Raw genomic sequence first — 21,498 nt, forward strand, 5'->3', positions numbered from 1 at the left:
TGAAGCACATACATTAAGCGTGTAGTATGCACACATAAGGCATGAATTATTTTCACGAATACAGCAAGAATGCACACAAGGTATAAATTGCTCACTTGAATACACACAAGGCATGAATAACAGATTTGAATATATGTAAGATATGAATACATAATCATACACACGTGATGCACAAAGCATAGAGTATACATCTGAATATACTTATGGCTTGTAATGAATTGACTTAAGTCATGAAGCGTACACATAGAACATAGAACATGAAGTACACCCATGAGTTCATTTAAGTTATGGAGCATAGAGTATGAACTATACTTATAACGCATATAAGGGAATACATTTGAAGTATGAAGCATACAAATGAATACACTTGAGGAATGAGGTATACAATTAATACACTTGAAGCATGGAGCATGCCAGTGAATGCACTTGAAGGATTAAGTGTACAGTTAATACACTTGAAGCATGAAGTATACACATGAACATACATAAAGAATGAATCATACACATGAATACATCTAAGACATGAATTAAACACATTAATACACATAAGGCATGAATCACGGACTTGGAAGACATGTAAAGCATAAAGCATACATTTGAAAGGTACTCAGGAGTAAACATGCTGAAGACACATCAATTGCAAGGCGAACACATAAATACATGTAAGTCACAAGGCATACATATAAAACACATATATGAAAACATTTCAGATCTGAAGCAACACAAATCATACATGGCAAAAGAATTCATATAAAATACACATGGAGTAAGCATACTCAACACATATTACACATATAGGAATGCATTGTTGCTCTTAAGAGAATGATTGTCAAAATAGATTTGCCCTGTAAGCTGGCAGAATCATGCTCTGATACCACTTGTGGTTTTTCCCCAGTTCTTAAGTTAAGGGTTTAGAGAAGTACCTTAGCCTCTGCTGTTGATAACCTGCAAAACAGGGTCAGATAGATACATACAAATTACATAAAGAAATAACCATGTCAATGCTATATGCAGAAATGGCTAAGTAAAGCATAAAAGAGATTTATGTAACAGAATCAGTGGTAATTTATGATTGAGACAACCTCAACACTGTATGCTATCATACAGGGATGATAGGATGTCTCGTTTAATTGTTCAAGCATAACCATTCATGGTGTCTTGTACAACAGTTCCTCTACTCACTATGATCATGTAGGGTGTCTTTCATAACAGTTCCCCTACACATATGATCATGTAGGATGTCTTTCATAACAGTTTTCCTACTCACATGATCATGTAGGGTGTCTTTCATAACAATTCCCCTACTCATATGATCACGTAGGGTGTCTTTCATAGCAGTTCTGTTGATGTATATTTTACGCACATACGAACACAGAATAAAATACCAAAGTATTTTACCCTCTTGAGCAAAATCACCTCAGCTGCTAAAGGATTGATCAACTAAAATGATTCCAAGGTTTCTACGGTCAGTTCTTGACATGTGGGTAACTCAATGGCTTGATGTGATAATGTTGTTTTCACTCGGGGACTTACATAATTGTTCAATATGGAATCTTCTCATGAATTGGATTTGGAATAGGTATGCCAATGACTTAGGATTTTGCAATTCAGCCCTTGGTCTAATCTAACAAGGATTTAAAAAAAAAAAAAGAGGGCAAAAGGAATAGGGTTTAGGAATTCTATTCTAAAGCCTAGAATGCAAGAAAAGGGTGAATGATTCCTTGGAATCCTACTAGGCAAGGTCTCACCATCAAATCGAACAATTTGGCATAAGCTTAGTGCAATCATTAAGGTGTATGTCATAGATTCTCAAATCATTACCATCAAACATTGATACCATTGAAGTTAATGCATAACAATGGACGTATAACAATTGAACTTAAGTTCATGAAATTCCAGTTGACCACGCAAGGCACACTTACCTCTTGCAAGAAAAAAAAAATTAATCTAACTTGGAGGGAATGAGAAACTCAAATGCACACAACACTTGAAACAAAAATCACCATCAAGTCGAACAATGATTTGTATTTAAATTTGCAGTATATACTAACAGTTGTCAAAAATCACTCTCTTACAAATGAGACGCAATGGGGTTTATATAGAGCCTCAAAAGAAATGAATGGCTCAGATTGATTCAAAATCAAGGGCCAAGATTATTCCAACAATGCCCTAAAGTTGCCATGGCTCAATGAAATAATGCCTAATCATCAAGTAAGGAATCTTCTAGAAGATTCTGACCTGCATCTCTTTCATCCTGCTGCACATCAATCATCCAACGCATCGGAACAAGCATCTAAAGTGTTCTCCCAATCTGGCATAAGCTTCTATGAATTGTGGACATGAATCAACAAGGAAACCAAATAATCCATTTGATTCTTCTTCAAAGAAACTCAATTGACTGAAGTACATGAACTTCATTTTATCTCTCAACTCTGCTAAGTGTAAACCGCTCGCATCACTGACATCTATCCCCAATAACTCTTCAATTGATGTAAGGATCTTTGATTGTATCTCTTGGATTGATCCTTCCATCTCTGCACAATCCTTGCACGCGTGGTCATAAGTGGATTTTTTCATGGCCAATGAACAATACCATCCATGGAACTCGTATCTGTCTCCATCATACACAACTCCTTCCCTGATCAATGTGGACATGAATCCTCTTTGAAACTCTGAGGCGGGGAATAGTCTTCTCCTGGATAGGCTGGAATTCATCCCAAACTCCTTCCAAATATTGTATCCTGAATATAATCACCGTTGTCCTATCAAATGCCTGGACAAACTGAGTAAGGAAATCATCTGCCCATCTCTTCACATCTTCAATCCATTTTACCAGTTCCGAGAGTGTAGCCCTCGTTGCCTCATAATCAGTATGAAGTCCACAATCAACTGTAATAGGGGAAACAAAGGCGCGATTCTCACGCCTTATCCTTGCAATATACTTCCTAAGTTTGATATTCTCTTCTTTATACTTTTCTTTCTCTTCAATATCCCTATCCACTCTTGCATTGATCACCTGAGCTGTATCATTGAGTTCCTAGAAATCTTGCTCTTTTGTAGTTTGTCCAAGAGGAATTGAAGTGATCTGAAAATCCATAGGTGTAGCCGCATCCATAATCACATCACCAATAGGGACGACCACCTATGCAATCTGCAATCTAGTTTCATCATCAATATCATCAATAGGTTGCACCTCTATCATCTTCTTACTTTTCTCCATGCTCTTCATTAGCCAATCGGGAATGGCAGTCATCTCCATCTCGTCATCAAGATAACATCATCATCATCATAACTTATAAGTTCCTTCAATGCCGAGATAACATTATCATCATCATCATTGTCCTTAGTCAAATCATACACGTTCTTTCGCAAGCTAACCTCCAAAAGGATAGTTGGAGACCTTGACTGATTATCATCCTCATAAGGTGGTGTGGATGTGGCTGTGGCATGCAACTCCAGAGTATTATCTGGTATAATCACCATGTTGGAACATTGTTCAAATGCTTCAGTCTATTCGGGCATATCAATTTCTTTGATTAATGAGAAATTGATGGGAGATAAAGGATCGCTTGGCTTTTGCTTCTTCTTCTTTACTTCTTCAATCTTCTTCCCCTTAGCCTTAGTTTCTCCTAGTCTATTCTCGCTTCATCTGCATGAATCCTTATATCACTAACTATCCTTTGATCATCTTCGGAAGAAGAATTCTCCTGTCTCATCTTCTCTTATGTGAAGATGACACCCACATCTACTAATTTGTTCATCTGCTTGTCTACCCATCTTGGAAAAACTTATGACTGCTCTCATCAATTCATTCAAAACTGTCACCTGTTGCTCCGACCAACTAGGCAATAGGATAGACCTCTTCATTTCATTTTCATATTATGGATGAGTATGATCCTTATCATCCAATAGTTGATTAGGAATGAGAAAGGGTTCACACTTTCTCATGAAACCCTTTCTCATGAAATCCACAGACATCCTTGACCACATTCTTCTCTTCATCACTTACTCGTCCATCAGGTTTGCCCAATAATCTTCAATGTATTGCTTGTGTATGAATCTATCTCCCTTGATCTTTCCAACCTTCTTGTGCGGATCAAATCTTTCTCTTTTCTTGTATGTTCCAAGGTGATAGAATGTAATCTCTTCAATCATCGTACTAGCTACAACAGCGGATTGGCACACTTCCAATGTTTTCCCTATGGAAATAGGTGAAGTCATCTCAGTTTAATGCTTCTCCTTCTGGATGAAATCATATTCCAGAAGATGTCTCACCACTTCCAATAGGATCATTCTGTTTGTAGGATACCTAGGAAGCTTGTAAGGTTCGAATTGTAATCCTTGAATCCTTAGGTATGTGAAAGTGGGAAACTGTATGTACCATGATCCATATTGTTCAATTAATTTTGTTGCCTCCTTGGAAAAACTTTTGTGGATTCCGCCTTGCAACATCCTCGTAATATACATGGTGAATGCATCATTCACCCTCTTGCAATCTTCAATTCTATACATGCTCAACTGTGGACAACATTCATAGCTTCTGTATTGTCCTTGTCCATTCCCGACTTCACCTTTGCATATTAATCCTTTGTATGTGACAAATCATGCAAGTATATACACAAGGTAAGAAGTCATGGTAAATGACTTGGATCTCTCCACATTTCTCAGTAGGAAATCCATTTTGTTACTGATGATTTTTGACCAATTGATCATCGTTCCTCTTAGACAATCTTGGATAAAATAGAACATCCATCCGCATCCCCATCACTTGGTTCAATAGGAATACCAAATTGCTATATTCCTCCTTCAAATCTGTGCACATGAGTGTCTTGGGTGCCTTGGAATGATAAGGTCTCGGCTCAATCATCCACTCTTTGTTTACAATGGTCTTGCATGCATCGGCCTTCAATTTATACTTTGCCTCATACTCATCCTTTGTCTTATCCTTCATTTCTGCATTGCGTGGGATTCCAAACACTTCGACAATGGCATCCTCAACAAGGTAGGCAATGGTTACCCCTTTGGGAGTCTTGATCATTTTGGAGAGAGGATCGTAATGCCTTGTGCATACCAGGATCAACTCATTGCACTGTAGGGATTGTGGAAATCTAGCAGCATGATAGATACCACTCCTCATGATATTCACATAGGTAGGAGAGGGAATCTAGTTCCTTGTTCCGTACATCCTTTGCCGCATCCGCTCCATATTCAGGAAGTGCATGTTCGTTTCTGTCATCCCCTTCCATCTAGATGACAAGTTGGATTCTAGATAGAATCCCTCTTGGACAATCTTCAATTGCTCCTTCCGAACTCCAATTCCGGATTTCTACATTGTACCTATATGAAGCTAGAAGTCAGTAACTTAGGAAAATCTTCCTGATTGCTATTTTCAGAATTAGATAAGTTCCGATTTCTAATTATTTAGACATTTTGTAGGAATCGAAATCATGAATTTCATCTACATTTCTAACGAATTCTAAAAATGGAACATAAATTGATAAGAATAGGGTCAAAACCCTCATAAAATCTCAAGAAATCATCATTTTCAGACATAACTAAGTCTCTAAACATTAGTATACTCAGAAAATTTATCAAAATTAAGGTTCAAAGGAGTATACCAAATGTTGAAATGTCTTAGGAAAGGTGTGAAAAGTCTGATTTTTACTTAAAAAATGTTTGAAGACACCTTTCCAAGCTCACTAAGGGCTGCCAATAAGTCTGAAGACAGTCTGCAACACCTAAAATCGATCACTTAAACAATGTTGCAGCCAAATGCAAATGTATGATGAAAACTATCTTCCCAAGGTCAAAACAATCACATCTGGGCAAGAATGTAGGGCTGATAAAAGAAATCAGTCTGAAGACAAGTCTGAAAAATGAGATTTTAGACTTACCAGAACCTCAAACAATGATGATAAACCCAGAAAATGACCATAAAATGTCTTCCCAATGAAATCACCCAAATAAGAAGGTGGCTGGAAATGAACTCCAAGTCTGAGGACAGCCTGTAACAATGGTGTATCAGACCTTCAACATCAATGGTGAGGTCCGAAAATGCACTTAAAACTCCTCAAGACAAGTCTGAAAAATGAGATTTTAGACTTACCAGCACCTCAAACAACGATGATAAACCTAGAAAATGACCATAAAATGTCATAAAAATGTCTTCCCAATGAAATCGCCCAAATAAGGAGGTGGCTGGAAATGAACTCCAAGTCTGAGGACAGCCTGTAACAATGGTGTATCAGACCTTCAACATCAATGGTGAGCTCTGAAAATGCACTTAAAACTCCTCAAAATAGTATTCATCCAAAATCGTGTGGAATAAGTTTGAAAATTGTGTCACCAGCCAGCAATGGAGGTTCAATCAGCTTCAACAATGGTGGAAAATGCAGGTCTGAAACAAATCATAGCCAACTCCTAGCAATGGTGCCTCCCAAATGCAAATGTTTCACTCCAAAATGGAGGGAATTCACTAAAACAAAAATTGCCCAGCTATCGGAGTGGCGCCACCCAAGGAAAAATCGCCCAAGTATGAAAATTGCCCTCTAAACTTGCTCTAATGGGCTTCAAAAAATATCGCCCTGGTCTGATTGGGCAGAAAATGATCTTCAATTTGCAAACTTCAGCTCCAATGGTGTGTCATAATGACGCTTCACAAAAAAAATCGCCTAACTAGAAATGTTGCCCAAATCAGCCACTTAGACATAACACTCGACAAATATAATAATATTTTAATGCTGGCCACCCTCTTTTAAACTTGTTTTCTCCTTGAGTTTTTACCACACAAGCAATGTGGGATAAAATTTGTGCTTTTTAATTAATTATTATTGCAAGTCATTTAATAATTGTTTTTGATTTTTTAAATAATCTTTAATCATTGCAAAAACAATTAAATTTGGGGCCCATTTATTTAAAATTTTCAAAATTTAATCAACTTTTGACACTGGGTGAAAATTGCCCCACTCTTGGATTAAAAAATCCAAATGAAACTTATTAAAAATGTTAAATTTGCTCTCTAGGGGAAAATCGCCCCACTTTGGGATGAAAATCCCAATCAAAATTCTACACATCTGCACAAAAAATTCTCCAAGGGAAAATTGCCATCCATCTGGAATCAATTCGATTCATTTTCATTACTTAAGTCTCAAAAATCATCTTGGGGGAAAATGGAACCCCTATTTGGGAAAATGGAACCCCTATTTGGATAGTCATCCAGATCAAAATCTCATTAAAACTGCTTTGGGGAAATTTGCCTTACATTAGGAATAGTTATCCACATAAAAATCCTCAAAATTTATCATTAACTACCTTGGTGGAAAATCGATCTGTATCAAGAACATGAATTTTGAAGTCATCTGCACTGCAAGGGAAAAATGTGGGTCGTTAGGAGGATTTCCCGACACGAAGTCAAATTTTACCCTCCCTGGTGGAAAATCATCCTGCATCAGGAATCAGAATGAGGGAAAAATGGGGTCCATCGGAAATCTAGTGGAAATTCATATCCCATCGGAATTTTGAGTGGGGGAAAATCATGGGTCATCGGAAATATGGGGGGAAAGCACCTCCCATCAGGAATTTTGATGTTTAGACCCTAAAAACATGGATTTTAATCAAGAATTTAATGATTTAACCACTCAAAACCATCTGGACACTTCAAATTTTCAATAAAACACATCGGGACTTAAGCAAATTCACCGAAATTTGAGCAAGACAAAAGGAATTTTATTGAGATAGAGTGCAAACTTAACTTGAATAACCTCCTAGGAGCGGGAAAACAGCCCCTAAAGGACCTTGAAACTCTCAAAGACCAAAATATTACCAACTTAAACATTTAAAACTCGTCTACACTCAAAGGGAGTCTATACTTAGACAAAATTTAAGATCTCTACAACATCTAACATTTCTACGCACTTGATCCTATACAAAATTTCAAAACCCTAATAGCAATTAGGCATGATCGCATTTCAAAACTTGAGTCTCGGGCACTGAAAGCTCAAAATTGCCAGCCAAGCTGCCATATGTTGATTTTCTTACAATACTAGGATCACAAGAAGATGACCATGCACAGTAATCATAGGGTGTGCTCGATTAACCACGGGCAATGATTCAGATCATGGTTTCCCTCTCAACCATAGACGATATACTGCTATCATCTCCCTTGAGCACGCAATATGTAATCGATCTCTACACAATGAGATGTGACCGATCTGCTCCTTTAGACGAATTAAATACCAATCCACAAACTAAAAATGATGATGCTCGAACAACTAATGATAAACACAATATTCGAACTGCAGATGGAGGCGAATTGATTTCACACGAACTGAGAATGTACGAGTTGGAGATGAAGCCAATTTTCTTGCACAAGATAATGCACGAACTGTAGATGCCAATGCAAGGTATGGAAGACACCATACAAACTGCTGGATCTTCTAATAAGATCATCAATCAGTATATGTTCACGGATTGCAGTATATCAATTTCCCACGATCTATATATTCACAGATACTTGTGTGTTATTCGTTTGTCGCCAAGTGAGGGAGAGACGTATAATTATATATTGAATTCGAATGGCATCTTTCTAGAGATCGTGACCCTTCATAACATAAGACATCTTTCTATAATCATGATTGGCTATACAAACCGATCCATACAAATCCGATAATAATGATTAATACTGATCACCAACACAAACCCGATAATGATAATAATCTATTAGAATAATATCTTTCTCTCTGTGTTATTAATGGTCATTTAAGTTGTTTCTAATTTCCCCTCTAGTTAACAATTTTTTCTTTTAGAAACATCGTCTTTGTAATTCTATTTAAAGGAGCTTTGTCTCCTTGATTAATTGAACAACATCGATTCTTTGAAATCCATATGCTTTTGCATCTGTATTATGGTATCAGAGCAAAGAATTAAAATTTTTTGAAATTTTTTTGTAATTCCAAAAATTTTCGTAAGGAATTTTTTAGAAAAAATTTCAAAAGTTTTTCGAAGTGGTTTGCTTCCAGTCCATGGATTTTTTTGCTGCAAATCGTGTCGCGTGTCTTTGCCCTTGATCCGTGTCTATTCTCCGCATGTTTTTGCTCGATCTGGTTCATTCATGGCCGCTTAGGGTTTCTGCAATTTTCGACCAAGGTTTTGACCTTTTAGTTCAAGTCGAAATTTTATTTTGGTTGCAGATTCTTGGTGGGTTTTTCGAGACCTCAACTAGGTCATTGTCAGATTTTCTGGGTGCATCGTTTTCCATGCCTCAGTTTTTGAGCCATCAAATCTGCATTCTGATTGCAAATTCTTGGTGGGTTTTTTGAGAGCTTTTTTGCGTTGGTCTCAAATTTTTTTGGGTGCCTCATTTTCTGTGCCTCAAATTTACCTTGAAATTTGTGCTTTTACTTGTCTCAGTGCATTGAACTTTGTACCTCGGGTTTTGTGCATTCAACATCTTCTCAGTATCTCATTTTTGTGCCTCGAAAAGTGTGTAGATGGCTTATGGGCATTGCTGTTTGTTTCGGTTTTTAATATATTTTTACCTAAAAAATTTTGATGGGTTTTAATATTTTTTTCCCTTAAAAAAATCTATGGGTTTTAATAATTTTGTCCTCAAAAATTATCTGTAGGTTTTTAAATATTTTTTGAACTCGAAAAAAATCGTGGGAGGGTTTATGATTTTTTTCTCAAAAATTGTACTTTGTTGCAGTCTGTTTTTAGTCACACCTGGAGTTGTGCAAACATTTGCACTAGTCTCTTGTTTGCAGTCTATTTTCGGGCATCTTGCTCATTTGTAATAGTTTGGAGGGTTTGCCGATTTTTTCCTCAAAATTGCGACAACTGTTCTTGGTGTGTCTCTAGTTATAGGGAGGGATAGTTCTCCAACATCAGGTTGGACGGTTGGTGTTGTTTTGGGTATCTCTAGAAGTTCTGCAGTTTCTAGGAGGGTTGGTGGCAGACTCATCTCAAGTGGCAGAGTCAGTGGCAGGCTCTTGTCTTCTATTGCAGCATGTTCTAAGAAGAAGGGGGCAACCTTCTCTGTTATTTCTCTTGGTAGTTAGAACAATGACCATTAAGGGAGGGTATTAGAATAATATCTTTCTCTTTTTGTTATTAATGGTCTTTTAAGTTGTTTCTAATTTCGCCTCTAGTTAACAATTGTTTCTTTAAGAAACATCGTCTTTGTAACTCTATTTAAAGGAGCTTTGTTTCCTTGATTAATTTTACAACATTGATTCTTTGAAATCCATATGCTTTTGCATCTGTATTATAATCAACCCGATAAATAACATACCCAATAATTGTAAGTTTCGGTTAAGGCAAATTTAATCATAGAAACCCCAATAATATATAATCGGATTTAATAATAATATCAAGGGTGAATGTAGATTGATTGATATAATCAAATGTTTAAGGCCGATAGGCCACTTACACATTTGATCTGCATAGTTGGTCTTATTGGATTCTGACTGAAGCTATATAATCAACACCAAAACCCTAAACTAATAGGACGCGGAAAGCAGGTTGAGGGGGTCCCTGTTTGCAATGGAGCGATGTGTGAAAAGGTCACAACAAGTTCCCCTACTCATATGATCATGTAGGGTGCCCCTGTACAACAGTTCCCCCTGTCATGTAGGGTGCCCTCGTACAACAGTTCCCCCTAGCACAATTCCAATCAATGATAAAACGTACAAATTATGATAGTAATTGATATTTGCCAATCCCATTCCTCAGATTGATTTTCAGTGTCATTAAGAACATTGTATTGTGTTGTATTGTTAGTCACTATTTTATGTTATTTATATTTTATCATATGTCATTTCAATATTGTATTGCATTGATACGATTTAACCATATTGTATCAGATTCTATTATCGTTATCTTGTATCACATTAATAATATTAACTGTGTATCATATTATATTAGCAGCACCTTATTATATTAACATATGTAATATACTAACTGTATTATTGTATCAACCATATCAATTTTGTATTAGTAGTATTAATTGCATTAACCAAAATCAAGTTGTATTAATAATGTGAAACACCAACGTATGAATTCACCCTTATACCCATACCGTAATGTTTCCTGGGCAGTATGACTGCAGACTACCTTTTTCTCTGCCCATCTTCCAATCACCTTCTCTCCCGTATTCCTCTTATTTTATTTCCATTTGTTCCATCTCCCCTATGTAGGAGAGGGGGTCATTGGTATTTATTACCATTGACTGGCTGCGTCTACTCCCAAAGGGATCCGATCCTATTACGTGCCTCACTAAGATTTATGGGTCATGTCTATTCCTTCTAAATATAGATTGGTGCAAGAATATTAATTAGAACATTAATAACAAACATGGACATTGGTAACAACTAAACAAGGATGTTAGTTAATAAATTGTGGATAAATTTGTAAGTAATATAAAATTAATAATAAACTTTGTAAATTTATAATATATATTTAGTTAATAATAAATTGTGGATAATTCCTTAACATTAATTTCAGAATAATAATAATAATCTTTTCAATAATAATAATAATGTATTGAAATGATTAAAGTAATTCATAACATGAACAAATATATATATAAAATATATAAATGAACAAAATATACGGGACATTACAGATACTCCATAGACTGATGTATTGTCTGCATCTCAAAGACTAAATCCCCACTTGTATCATCTCGGTTTCCTTGAGAAGCATTGTCAAAATTCAGTTTTATGAAAATCTCTTAATGGGGAACACAGATTGCTTTGGGTATCACCAGCATACTGTCTTGCTTTTTACCCTAACACTTGAATGAGGTGACGAGGGTTTTATTCTATTGTCAATGACATTTAAATTTATTTGAGACTTCTCAGATTTTATTCATTCTATATTTTTGATGAACGATTCTTTTTTATATTGCACAATGTCTTTCAATAAATCAATAAAATGATTTGGTTTTTTTGTAATTTTGGACAATAGATAGAAGAATTACTGAGAACATTTACATTTTGATGGTCTCAGCCCTTTTGGTAAGCCTTCCTATTCTTCTTTTTCAAAAGGCTTTCTTTGTTATTTATATTTTCATAGTTGTTGATAGCAAGTGGTGGGTGCAGAAGAGGTTAAAAATCCAAGCAGGTGATTTTCTATTCTTAAAACGGTTTTTCTTTCTATTCTATACTTTTTTCATAAAATATTTCATTACACTTGCAATATTGTTTTCACTTATCTGGTGAATACAGTTTTTTTGAAGAAAACGCATGTTATTCTGACCCAATCAGTAGGATTTTCTTGTGGCGTAGAAGTCTAAAAATGAGTTCCTGCATGTTGACTCAAGCTGGAAAATATTTATTCAGTTTGAATTAGCACACATCCAAGAGACCCACTGCATGTCTTGACAATGCAGGTACTAGTTAAATAGGCCCTGGTAAGCCCTTCTCGAAGCAGTCAACTACGATGAGAGCTAAAAATTGTGAACATATAAACTGAATCTGTTGTCTCTTGAATAATATAATGAGTCTATAATCTGTTCTTTTTTCCTTGGAATGATATTAAACCATTATTTTTAATATTCACAAGGTGATGTAATGCTTGCTAGCTTGAGCTTAAAAACAAAACCTTGGCAAACAAAAGAATCCAATCTTGTAAGCACCTTGATGGATTAACACAAATTGAAATGGGTTATATGGTCAAGGAAACCATGATGAAGGATTATTGATTTTAATTGCCAATTAGTTTAGTGTAATGAAAAATGGTTTCTTGTGAATAGCATTAGATTGGTTAGTTAATTATTGTAGATGCAAATAAAGAACTATTATTATATCTGTTCTTTTGGAGCCTGGGTATGGAATGTGTATAAAAGACTGTCACCAATTGGTGTTTCATGACATAATGTTTAATCAGTAAGGTTGTGAACTTTTTACCTTCATGTGCAGGTGAGCTGATAGAACGTGTTGTACACATTGCAGGCTGTGGAAGACATTAAAGCCCGTGCTGCAAAATCTAAAACTGTCAATAATTCAAAGTCCACAAAAATTGATGCTTCCAATATTGAGACTCAGCTGTTGTCCTCTGTTCCTGCACAGACTCGGCCAGCATCATCTCTTCCTACCAGCTTTTTTGATGAACCTGATGCCAAACGTCAAAATCGAAGTGAGCAACTTGCTTTCATAGCTTTTTATGAATTTCTATGTTTTCAGTGCTTACTATTTAATACCGAGAGGCATTCTACAATGGCAGCAAGGGTTGGAGTATAATGGCATGAGCGTGTTAATGTTAACTTCTACCTTTGAGCTTAAATTAGACAACCATTCACATGTCAAAATATTAATAATAATTATAAACTTAATATTTTTTAAATAGACACCATATAAAACAAAATATACCCTCATTAAAATTATAAGTTTTAGATAGATATCTAAATATAAAATAAAAATAAAGATATTTAAAAAAAAAACTACCATTTCATAATTACAATATTTAAAAAAAAAAAAAATATTTTATAAATTTTATTTTTAATAATTGTTTTAATAATGACAAGCAATTTAAAATTTAAATATAAACTAAAATAAAATAATTCTAAGATAAATAAAATAGTTTCAATTGATATCTCTTGAAATTTCTTTAGATAGATGCATAAAATATCTGTACTTGTTTTAACAACTTGTTGCACTGTATGACTGATGACATATGCAGCGGTTTTTACACGACACGATATAGTTTTCAAGCATAGGTTAGAATCATAACTGATTGTATCAGTCTGTCTATAACCATAATCATAACTTGTTTGTTTACAGAACTATAACCTATAATGCTTTACTGTACTCTGATTCATTGAGTACTATAACATATATTACTTCTATGTTTGGTAGCTGTCTTTTTCTTCCGGCATTTTTGTTATCTTCAGTCTTGGTTGGTTTCTGAACTTCAGAAGAGATAATATTCAGTAGAATATGTTACACTTCTCTTGGCTTGTCATTCTTTTAGATTTTACTTTGTAGAACTGAGAATTTTTAAAATCTTTTGCTTAAAGTATATTCTAGCCATAGTACTTTCCTCAAAATGAATGAACATTTGCAAGTATTTTCATATTATCCTATTGCTCTTTTGAGAATTATTCTTACTTTAGAAACAGTATTTATAAATTCATATTTTAATATCCTGTATTGGGCTTTGATAGTTTGAAAGTCTGCCAGGTTCTACATATACCGGAGATATTAAGACTGACAACAGGATTTTGGCAACTGCAGTATCACAGGAAGAGGCTAGGAATTCTACTACCTTGGCAAAGAATTTGAAGGAAACGACATCAGAAACAGTTCCATCTAAGACAACAATTGTCTCAACCAAGGAGAAGAAACATCCTTCAGATGTGTCAGATATGAAGGAAAAAGAAATTGAAAATTTTCCATCTGTTCATCCGGTGCATGCTTCCAATCTAACAGAAGAATCAGCAGCGAATCAAGTGAAAGGGTCTCTTCCAGAAGGATTTTTTGACAACAAGGATGCAGATCTGCGTGCAAGAGGATTGGAGCCTGTTAAATATGATATCAAGTAAGGTCTTTTTGCTTTCTTCAACTTCTTGAATTCAGTATATAATCTCATTTCTTGTAAAAAACATAATTTTTGTTATGCTTGTAACTTTTTTAATTTAAAAAAAAAATATGGAGTACAAATTAGCAAGTCCCATAAAAATTAGTGCAATGTGCCAATAAAGGCAAAATCTGCACATTGTACATTGCTCATCACATATTTTTGGAATTTTGCGGGAAAATCTTTTATTGAGTACTAGTGTTAAAGAATATTGAGTACAAATTAGCAAGCCCCATAAAAAATAGTGCGATGTTTCAATAAAGGCAAAATCTGCACATTGCACATCTGTGCGGAATTACTCTTCTTTAGTATTGACCTATTAAAGAATGTTTGACATAGCAATCATACACATGTTTCTGTTAACATTTTTAAATGTACTGTCTTTTCTACATACCTTCAATTTTGCCCGCATGGGGTATCTTTTTTGTTTGATTGGTTAATGGGGAATTTAATTGGGGGCCTCATCCTTGAGGAAGGATAACAATGATGGACATTGCTCTGATTGTCCTCGGTTCAGCCAAACAAACAAATAAAAGAAAATTATCTAACACTTCAGCTAATCAGCCCTACCTTCTTATGAGATCTGTGAACCATCTTAGACAAAGCAGACTTCTTTGAAGAAGATTTCCTGTACTCCATTGTACTCATCCGAGGGCCAACAATGGGCTTTGAATTCACAATTTTTTCTCCATCCGAAGAAAGTGAAGGCCACCTCTCGTTCTGAGAGGCAAGTAACCAAGGGTATGCAGGTGCACCAGCTGAAGAAGGTACACAAGCTGGTGGGGAGACAAATGCAGGACGCTTCTCTAGGGAAGCCAAAGAGGCTGCATGAGAAGGCTCACATGGGGCCACTACAAACCACTTGATGGCGAGATTTGCCATTTTTCCACTAGGAAGCCTAACTCAGAGTCTAATGCTTGAATTCAATATAAGGATCTTCCATATGATTGAATCCAAAACAATTTTGGCATCTACAGGCTATCTTCTTGTAGTTCAACTGTTATTTCCAAATGAGGTTTTTTGTCATAACCCTTTTTTAGAATTAAAATAATTGGGAGACCCGTACAGTATATTCTATTTCCTATAGGCCAAGGGATAAAGTTAGGTAAATAGTTTAATAATAATAGTTTAAGTTGTCCTAGTAACTATATTTTTTATAACATTGTAAAAGGAAGATTTATGTATTATTACTATTTTGATAAAGTGGGCCTAATGTAATATTTTATTAAGAAGTGTTTTTGAACACTTTGAAGGGGATTTTAGGAGGGAAAATGAACTTAAATTAATAGGTGGTTATAAAAAGAAGAGCTTGGCACTAAAGAAGATAATTCATTGTCATTGTTATTGAGCCTATTGCTCAGAGCTTGAGCACTTGTGTTCATCTTCACATCCAAGGATGAACACTTTTGGTGTAATGAGTTTGGAGGATGAAAAATCTTGGTTTTCATTGTTAGATTGGAGGACGGAAATTCTCATATCCATTTGAGTTGATTCCATCCAGGGATTACCATTTCGCTCAAAGGGTTGAAGGTTTTTTCCTGTTTTAGGAGCATTTTGAAGATTTCAGCTGTGCTAAAGAATTATGTGAAAGATTTCAATTCTTATTTCTATTTGTTGCTGTGCGACAAATCACATTTGTTATTGGAGGATTATTACTTGGCTGTATCATCTGCAGGGCTGTATTTTGTTGGGGACTGCCATTCATATTTGATTATTGCAGGGTTTTCGTTTTAGGTTGCTGCACTCCATAATTTGGTGATGTATCATTTCCAAATCAGCTGTACTACTTTGGTGCCCATCTCACCACATCCATAGTCAGCCGTACTTATGTACTTCCTTTGTGGGGGTTTATTGTGGCCATACAATCGTCAGTTTGGTATATTACCACCTGGAAAGTTTATTTAGCTTAGTCGCTGGAAACTGTGAGTGCCTTCATGATTCTGGATATGTCAGTTGGTCTTTGCATAAGTTTCTGCTATATGTGTTTATTATTCTGGTATTGGCCATAAAATTTCTTTCTATATCAGCATTTATTAATTTCCCAGATTTGCTGCAATATTAATATTATCAGTGTGGAGTTAAGAAGTTTTCAATAGTTTAATTTTGCTGTGATTTTCCATAATGTTCAAGTTTTCACTTTGAGCTAGATCTCTGCTGGGAGACCCTTGAAAAAATCCATTTCAATCTGAAGCCAAACAAAGATGTGATGGAAATGTGCAGCCATTCTCAGAGAGAGATAGACTTTCCAAGAGTATTTCCAATAGCCTCCAATAGGCTGTGATTGTCCCATTATGGGTTAGTTATTCTTTTGCTCTTCCTCTTTTTTGAGATTGTCATTTCCTTTGGGTGGATCTGTTCTATTTTGGTTCCCCTCACAATTGGCAATTTTTGTTGCCTTTTGGGAGTTCATCAGATTCAAATTTTTTCAAAGTGGACCAATTTTAAGTGGCATTATTTGATGCTTTTTCAGATCAACGACCTTCACAATCCATTGGAGTTTGTCAGAATGGTAGGGTAGAGGGTTGTGCCATTGGTAGAAGTTGCCAACTCATGTGTTTGGCAGGTCTTGCCCTGTGGGAAGGTAGCGAGTAACCAAAGCTTAGCTGTGCCTTTGATTCAATATTAGAAAGCCACATGGCAACATCTTGTGGCATGTGATTGTTGTTAGTTTGACAATTTTACATTGTCGCACTATTGGGTAGAAAAATATAGCTTGGCATTCGTGGTGGGCACTTGTAGCTTTTGAAAAAGGGTTCAATGAAATAAGGCAGTGATGTCACAAAAGCTACATGGTGTTACCATGCAAGGTTTCAAGGTTGTTAGTTTGGTAGGTCCGTATGTTGCACTATTGCTCACAATGAGCCCAATTGTTAAGAGTGGGTCTCTCTTCCCTGAATGTTTCTAATAATTATAGGATCAAATGGAATCATCGATCATTTCTTGGATCAATGGTTTGCATGGCATGAGAATTGATAGGCTAACAATTTTATTTCAACTTGCCATTGGTTGAAAGGCTAGCTAAGCTCTTCATGTCGGGCCGTCATAGAAATGAAGCGTTTATGCCTTTGGGTGGCACATGGCGACATTGCACTCTTCATATAATGTGCTAGTTTGGTAGCTATTTCTGAGTGCACTTGGTCAATTATTCACACATCAGCAATGTTGGGGACCACACCCAGAACATGATGCTTGGGGGAACTTTTAGCAAAACATTTCTCCAATGGGAAGGATCCATAACTAGAGTAGTTGAGGTAATAATCCTTGGCAGCTACCAAAGACAAATTTTGAGGAGCTCATTCCCTTTTCAATATGACTTCAGATTTCAACTACCATTAGTATTTCACACTGCACCAAGCACCAAAATGCATGGATTTAGCATGATGGCTCCATGCCCTGCATGCCACTTTGCCAACGCTAATCATCACAACTGACATTTGCTAAATTGCTTCTGTTGAAGGGATTGCTCAGGGCAATCTGATTTGGGGGCGATGGTCCTTCTCTATATAAGGCAATGCCCTTTCTCATAGTAAATAAAGGGACCACAGGAAATAGAAAGGCAGAATTGCCCACTAGTTTTTGTATTCATGCCTTAGAAGTACTAGACTCTTCCTTTCAGATTCAGTTCATTGAACTCTCTCTCTCTCTCTCTCTATATATATATATATTGATATATTGGCTTGTGCCTATTCGTGTGTGCTATGATATTACTGCTAATTGTCCACTCAATTTGTCATTAAGTGCTTTAACTTGTTCCTTGAACTTCTATGTTTTCTGATAATGATGCTGTGCATGATCATGCCCTTTTTTATTCAAATTGTTGTCTTTTAAGATGAACAAGCTTTGTGCGAAGTTCGATGTTCATAACTCTTTCGGTGAATCACTCAAGTAGTTTTGTTTTGTTTTCAAGTAATTGTTTCACTTTTCCCCTTTACAGATTAATAAGCTGTGATATCCCCCCGTATAGCCAAATAATAATTTATATCTCAAATTTCAATTATTTAATTATGAGTATGGATTTGAATAAACCAGTCATGCCTAAATGCAACAGTTGATTTATTCATAAATTGCTAATTAATAATATTTAATTTGAATATGAAATAAATATAACAATAAATAATAATTATCTAATTATATTTATTAATAAATATTTATATTATTATCAATTAATTAATATTTATTAAATATTTATTATGCTAATAGAAGTGTTGGAGTGGGCCCGATCCCTTTCCTCAAAAGGGGTCACTTCCATTCACATGGGGTTACTCACCCCTATTAGTATCGAATGTCATACACGATGTTAGGGGAGATAACAAGTAATAAATAAGATAATATGTGACATGAATGGAGGGACATGATTTCTGTCCAGGCGGCAATATTTAGAGCCTTAGGAATAGTATCTAAACCATATTAGTGAAGAGCCGTGTTTTAAGATAAACAAGGTCAGTGATCATATACATAACTAAAGACAGCAGATGTTACTTAGAGTAATTTATATATTTAACGGAGGATTGATTTATAAAGGTGCATCGATTAAATATGGATCAAACATTAAACTAAATAGAAAATAAGAATCAAATAAAATAATATGTTTAGGGATTAGTATTACTGCCACGTTAATTATTTCTATTTTGGAAAGAGACCGTTCACCAAGGGATATGGTGAAAAGATGTGAAACTCATAACCGATGACCATTTCATGAACCGATGCCTCCAAACCAAAGAACACGATTCACGACGAATATGCAACAGCTATTCCTAATGAATAGGTATATTGAGGAATATTTGTTTGTTGAATAAAGATTAGTAATTGAAAAGGTATATCCCTCTTAAAAGAGATATCTATTCTAAAAGCTACGTCTCTTTGAGACAAGAAATACATAATGGGATTTGATTATTTTGACTGAAGGGAAGGAAGGGTAGAAAGGTAAGGGTTATTTTTTTTTGAGTTTGGAGCAGACTTTGGGGAATAAGACAAGGGAGGACAGCAAGGATAAAGTGCTGACAGAATCAGAAATGTGGGATGCACTTAATTGTTATGTTTAATTTAAAAAGCTTGATAATGTTCTTATGCAGAATTTAATAAATAAAATATTAATAAATTATAATAAACAAATAAATAAATACTGATAATAATATAATAATTATAATAAATAAATAAATACTGATAATAGTATAATACTTAATAGTTATTATTAATATAATATTGACTGAGAAATGTTTTGTTTTGTTTTGTATTGTCGAGTTGGTAGGTGGTTTGAGTCAGTCGAATATACTATGTAATCTTTTTTTTGATTAATATAGGGCGCTATCCCCACCTTGATAGCACTTGCTTAAAACAAAAATAAAAATAAATAAATATATAAAACAATGTTTGATTAGGCAAATAAATATTAGAATATAAATCAGAAGAATTCTTAAGTTAATATTAGGAAGAAGGATATGTTTTTCTGTTACAACTGTCTGTGTTTAAGAAGTTGGGAAAGGAGATGTTCCTAATAGGGGACATTACAATTGGTTTGATACTTACATTAAGAGCAATGGATGTTTGAGAGATGAACAATTTATTTATTAATATTTATTTGATTGAACTATGGACTATAACTGATTTGATGCATGTTAAGGTGGAATTGTCTCCTTATATATTTAGTTTGAGTCATAAGTCTATTGAAATTGATTAATTATGGCTAAAGCGTGCCTAGACCCATGAGCGGACATTACATAAGCCTATTGAAAATCACATGAAGAGCTGGCCTTTAAGATCTTGGAGGTCATCTTGCAAGTCATGTCCTGCATTTGCAAGATTTCCCATGTTGATACAGGGGTATATGAAAATACAAACTTGAATATCAACAAAATGTTCTCTCTTTCAATGTGGTTTTGTGCTTTTTCAATGTTAGCTTTTTCATTTTGTAGTGTGCACAATTTGGTGCCCTTGCGAAACTAGGATTAGCAGCACTTAACAACAACAAAAAACAGATTACAGCCCTTAGCCAATTGAGATTATTAGGCCGACCAAGGATAAATATATCGGCAATTCATTATAGAGGCTGACTTAGATTAATTATTAGGCTGACTAATATTAATAATAGTGATTTGCTTATAGAGGCCGACTAGATGGCATGTCTTATCGTTGACTTTTAGCAATCAGACTGAAAGTAAATAACTGAAACTGAAAGTGCAACACATAACAACCCAAAACAACACAAGAACAACACAACAGTACCCTGGGAAAACCTCCCTCTTGGATGTGAAAAACCCAGCAACAATTCTCAGATCTTGATTAGTCAAATTGAATTTACAATTAGCTTCACACTTGAAGCTGTCAGCAATTATGCACAGAACCTTAGGGTAAATAGCACTAACAAACTTATCTGCAATACAAGGAGAATGGCAGATTGAGGTCACTATCTACAAGATCGATCTACTGTCACAAAGATGATGTTCGTTGACCCTAAGACGATGTTCAGTGCCCCCTTAGACCAGTTCGCAGTCCTTCAAGAGAGTTCGCTGTGCCTTGATGAGGTTTGCTGACTGCAAAAGGTGTTTACTGTGCATCTGCTGATGTTCACTGGCTTCTAATACTGATTCACTGTCTTCTGATTATGTTCGCAATGCTCTTAATGATATTCGCTGATTGCTGAAGGTGATTCGCTGATTACTGAAGACAATTCACTTCTCGAGGACAGATAGAAGGTATTCGTTGGATATGTGTTTGAGCAATGAGATAGGCTTCACATATATAGGAGACTCTATCCTTCACTTCACCTTAGGTCAGCTAGGTTTAATTCCCGCCAAAATATAAACAAATAATTTGATTTTACAAGTTACAAGTATAGGTCGTGACCTATTTACAAGTTACATAATTTTGGTGCCAAGCCATATTATACATAATGTTTAAACATTATACATGCAAGTCACAACACGT

At 35.3% G+C, this 21,498-nt stretch overlaps 1 protein-coding gene across 1 annotated transcript in view; it reads left to right on the forward strand.

Moving 5' to 3' along the window:
* LOC131053208 (protein ABA AND ROS SENSITIVE 1) overlaps positions 1-21,498 on the forward strand; it is a 90,652-nt gene that overhangs the window by 65,452 nt on the left and 3,702 nt on the right. Inside the window, exons 3-5 of the mRNA XM_059208121.1 lie at positions 12,951-13,134; positions 14,232-14,535; positions 16,250-16,253. Coding sequence (XP_059064104.1) covers positions 12,951-13,134; positions 14,232-14,535; positions 16,250-16,253 — 492 coding nt within the window. The remainder of the gene's footprint in view (positions 1-12,950; positions 13,135-14,231; positions 14,536-16,249; positions 16,254-21,498) is intronic.

The sequence above is a fragment of the Cryptomeria japonica genome, chromosome 7 (genome assembly GCF_030272615.1).
Source record: "Cryptomeria japonica chromosome 7, Sugi_1.0, whole genome shotgun sequence".
Classification (NCBI taxonomy): Eukaryota; Viridiplantae; Streptophyta; class Pinopsida; order Cupressales; family Cupressaceae; genus Cryptomeria; species Cryptomeria japonica.